At 40.3% G+C, this 5,000-nt stretch overlaps 1 protein-coding gene across 1 annotated transcript in view; it reads right to left on the bottom strand.

Moving 5' to 3' along the window:
• Positions 1-5,000, bottom strand: part of abcb7 (ATP-binding cassette, sub-family B (MDR/TAP), member 7) — a 34,463-nt gene that overhangs the window by 25,946 nt on the left and 3,517 nt on the right. The window contains exon 4 of the mRNA XM_031319263.2: positions 1,588-1,707. Within this exon, the coding sequence (XP_031175123.1) occupies positions 1,588-1,707 (120 nt within the window). The remainder of the gene's footprint in view (positions 1-1,587; positions 1,708-5,000) is intronic.

The following is a 5,000-nucleotide window of genomic DNA, read 5'->3' as shown; positions in this document are numbered from 1 at the left end:
CCCTCCCCCTCGTGAAGTTGCGTGCTGCCGTGTGCACTTGTTCAGAGAGGCTATCGTTGCGTTAGCTAGTTGCTGGTGTTCTTGCCGTGGGATTAACTGTACTAATAAAACCGTTGAAACCCCGCGGCCACGCTGCTGTGAAAGCTCCCCGAACGTCATTTATCAGAGTCTGATTGTTACCCCTCTCAGTGGCAGCTCCTCCACTCATATCTTTATAACGGAGCTAACCGCTAACCGGAGCTAACCGCTAATCAGAGCTAACCGCTAATCAGAGCTAATCGTTGCCAACCGAGCCTTGAGTTCTGTGTGCCTGTATCCATTAACTGCATGTATAGACTCAAGCCCGAATAAAACCCTTCATTTTATTAAAATGGCTGTAAAAGTTTTAAACTACAACTCACAGTTGTTTGAATGACAGAAATCAGCTCAAGGTACAGTGTAGCGTTAGCATGCTTGTTGATGCTTTCTCTACGGAGTGCAGACTGATTGCTCTCGTGAGTCATGTGACCAAATCGCAGCCTTTGCGATTAGGAAATCGCGTTTTAACACATATCGAAAATGCAATTAATCGTCCAGCCCTAGTTCAGGGGGGGAGGGGGGGGGGGGGGTTAGGACTTTTTTACTGTCTTAATTTTTCTTAATTGCTTTAAAGCTATAGTTTGTAGTTTCTGTCGCCCCCATGAGGGATTCTAAGTAATGACAACAACACTGTCGCAGCATCCACATGACAAGCCTTGGCTGATCGTGCACCACCCCCACCCCTCCTCCACACATTTGCTGGGAGTTTATTCCCTCAAATCAATGAGGACACGGAGGATTAAAAAAAACATGATAGACTCATCAGAAGAGGTCATTATCTTGTAATGTTTATGTCCTCTTTGTCTCCAAAGCTGAACGCTGCTGTTGTCCTTCCTCAGCGGTAAACATGGCCATACTGAGAAATACAAAGAGAGTTTTGTGGAGCTGATAGGCTTTGATAAGCTTAGCTTTGCATCAACTTATTTGGCAATGGCTTGAATATAAACGGACGTTCATTAATATAAAATAGTTGCGCACTAAGCTTTAAAATCAGTATTTGGATCATGTGGTGAGATAGATATTTGCTTTTTTCTCTTGTCTTAGCTGTTTTAATATTAATATATTCTCGATTCTCGAATATTATGATGTATTTTTAATAAAGAGAAGAGAATTTAAGCCAAACCTGTGAATCAACAAGCTTTTAATATTGCTTCAGTCTTTCAGCTTGACCAAGTTGTATCTGAGAAAAAACAGGCCCTAATGTAATCAGGAAGAGCATTAACTATTGTTAGAAAGTTTTACTGCAGGGTGGAAGAAATCAACCAAACAGAAAGCAGAAGTAAGACTCAGTGTCATCAAGGATAAATATGAAAAAAGGGACAGGAGCCTCTTCCTTAAAGTTACAACTGACCTTCCAATAAAAATATCTTCAGTTGTGCGATATGTATAGACAACACTGCGTATCGCCGATCAAACGAATAAATATAGCTTTATATGACAAAAAAAAAGAAAGAAGTAAAATAGTAATTAACCACTCTTTCATACAAATGACATTTTCTGTAAACATACCTTGGCTCCAGCGAGCAGGCCCAGAGAGATGGCAACACGGGCCCGCAGGTCTGGTCTATTCTTTGGCCACACGTAAGACAGCATTGCAGACAGGATCTGGGATGAATTCACCTCGTTCAGCTGTGGAGAAGAAAACAAACAAAATGCCTCTTCTTAGATCAGAATACCATTAGTCTGATAAAACATGTATGTCCTGTAAGATACAAAGCAAAATGGTATTTAAATTACTATACTACAATGTCAACTTTCAGACCTACCTTATGTCTGCCAATATTGGCAACTAGCATTTTGATTTCAGTGTGACAATCAAAATAATCTCAAGATGGTTGTCTGGCCAGATGCACGAAACATCAAATGTCAATGCGAGTCTCTTGGGAGACCTGGGAACAGCAACAACAGCAGAGTCTCCAGGTGGACCTGGGGGTCCAGTCTGACACTACAAGTCCCAGGAGACACCTGGGCTGTCATCCCAGCTGAGTTTCAGAGCCCACTGGTGCCAATATGGCTGTTTACACACACTCCACCACACACCTGCCACAGGGGCTCTGCACGGGCCAAAGAATATGCAGTAATTCCTCTAATCCACTCAATATGGTGGCACCATGTTACAGCGCTGCTGTATGGCAGAGCCTCCAAGCAAATGACAGTGAAACTGTGCCCAACACCTGCCTTTAATCATATACAATGAAGCAGTGTGTGACACTGCAAAGACAGGAGTAACATTAACAGTCGAATGCACTAGTAAAGTCCCTTTACTATATGGGGAGGAGAGACCAGGTAATGTATAATAACATTACCTGGGTTAAATTTAATTTAATCATGTTAAGCCTGTTAGCTTAACTTGATTATAGTTTTTTTGTTATTTATACAAATAGTTAAAGTCAGACCCAGCTTTCAGATTTTAACTCTTTCATATTGTAGACCAAAATAGAGGACTTGAGTAAAGACAAAGATAAATAATAATACTATAATAATAATAAAGTTTTGGTAAAATTCATGTACCATCTGGGATGACAATTTCACTGATCATGTGAAGAGAAAGAGATTCCCACTGTAGTGCTTAAAAAACAGTCCATTAATCGATTACACATGGATTTTTTTGAAATGTTCCTGGTCCACAACCTAATTTTAAGATTCCAAAATTGACCCCAGGAATTAGACCGTTATCAGTTGTCATGTGAGTGAGGAATACTTTTGTATCGAGTTTGAAAGGGTATAAAGGGAGAAATTATGGTGCATTTCAAACCTGTCATTTTTTATTAAAATACCTTAATACATATATAAATATTTCAGCCGTAGAAATCTTATACGACTCCAATGGCACAAAAAGCCACCCCACATGGCTGAAAGAGTCTGTTGTTGCTTGATGGGCTTAGTTTGGCATTTTATGCTTTCAGCATATTTTTTGAGCACGCACCCTAGCGGCAGCAAATGTACCGTATTTTCCGGACTATAAGTCGCACTTTTTTTTCATACTTTGGCTGGTCCTGCGACTTATAGTCAGGTGCGACTTATATATCAAAATATTTATAATTTCACGTTTTTAAATGTTATTTCATGCTGAAAACATTACCGTCTAAAGCCGCCAGAGGGCGCTCTAGGCTTGTGACAACTATATGCTGCTCCTAAAGACAACTGAGAAAGAAAAGAAACTGCAGGTGACTGCAGGTAGTAAAATATGCAGCCGAAAACGGTAATCGAGCAGCAGAAAGAAAGTTTGGAGTGAGAGAGAAACTTGTGAGGGACTGGCGAAAAGGTGACTCTTACTGCAATGAAGAAAACAAAGAAAGCTAGTCGCGCGCTGAAAGCAAGATGGCCAGAGCTGGAGGAACGAGTCCACAGATGTAGATGCACGTCAACGGTGCAGTTACGTCTCCACGCCCTGGTAGTTGTTCTGTATTCTGTTGTATAGTTGAATAACTGTTAATGTGTTACGTTAACATACCGGACACCTACCGTATTCAGCCCCTTGTTCTGTGTGCTACTGTGTAGTTGCCTTTCCAGATTAAATGTCTGTTCTTGATCTTGGATTTTGTGAAATCAATTTCTAAATAAATGCGACTTATAGTCCAGTGCGACTTATATATGTTTTTTTCCTCTTCATGACGCATTTTTTGACTGATGCGACTTATACTCCGGAGCGATTTATAGTCCGGAAAATACGGTAATTTGCAGCCAGGGTCGGTCTAACAACTCTCCGTTGGCTTGCGAACTGGAAAAACCAAACTCTAGTCAGGCCAATCACATCGTGTATAGAGACGGTGGGCGGGCTTAACATAATGACGGCAGAGTTGCGACGGTTCCGCATGAATTCCCTGCTACTTGAAAACAAAGAAGATAGCTGCTGCTGCTGGCGAACAGCGGTCTTTCGAATCGGCTTTGGCTGCGAGTCTGGAAGACTTGGAGTTAAGCTTTTCTTTGAGAAAAGAACAAAGAACGGCACTGAAGTCATTCTTAAAAAAGGAAGATGTGTTCGGAGTTTTGCCGACCGGATACAGCAAAAGTTTAATCTATCAACTAGCGTTGCTCTGGTTGGTTTAGCGCTATCCTATTGCTTTTTCCAGCTCCTTACACCACCGTAAATTACATACCAATACAAAGCCAAAATTATTATTTAGTGTTTTTAATCACATTAAAAGAGCTATGCTATAAACAGCCAAAATTGTGTTTCGTAATAGCAGAAGGATCAGATATTTAAGCAAAACACAAGTTTTATTTTTCAAAATGTATCACTGTCTAAGTAGACTTTCTAATCTCTTCATGGTTCATAACATAACATAGAGTAAGACAGCTATGGAGAGTAGCACTGAGTGGGAGGATTTGAGCCAAATGACATGCAGCTGGGTCATTCTGTGTCAAATCAGACAAAATCCAGGAAAACAGTTGTTGCACCCTCTTAGATTTTGCTCAAAGTTTATGCTACCCTTAATGTCAGTCTTTTCACACTTTTTTCCAAATCTAGGGCATGCCGTACAAACTTGTAATGGTTCAGTCATATTGACATGTTTGGCTTCCACCCTACAAAATTTGGGCTGCCTATGAATAATACTTTTCATTATATTAATGTCCAAATATTGCTTCCCAGATAATGTGATTTTCATGCTGTAAAACTGAAGTAATTTCAAGGGCTGAAAATATATAGACAAGGTTTGAACAAAATCTGAGACAGTGCAACAACAACCTGTAATTCCATTTTAACCCAGAAGACTCTGACAGTGCACAGGCACCTGCCTGATAAACAGCCTATATTAATTGAAACAAAAATGTATTTCATTGCCAAGACGTATACATTTATCTACTTGAATAGAGCAGTGTAAAGATTACATAAGGCCATCTACAACCTTACAGTAGGCTACTTGTATGACACTCCATCTGACACAATTTCTGTTATGCACTGGGCTAACGTTTGCAGG

The sequence above is a fragment of the Sander lucioperca genome, chromosome 1 (genome assembly GCF_008315115.2).
Source record: "Sander lucioperca isolate FBNREF2018 chromosome 1, SLUC_FBN_1.2, whole genome shotgun sequence".
Taxonomy (NCBI): domain Eukaryota; kingdom Metazoa; phylum Chordata; class Actinopteri; order Perciformes; family Percidae; genus Sander; species Sander lucioperca.
Note: the sequence above shows the minus strand (reverse complement) of the source record. Positions and strands in the feature narration are given on the sequence as shown.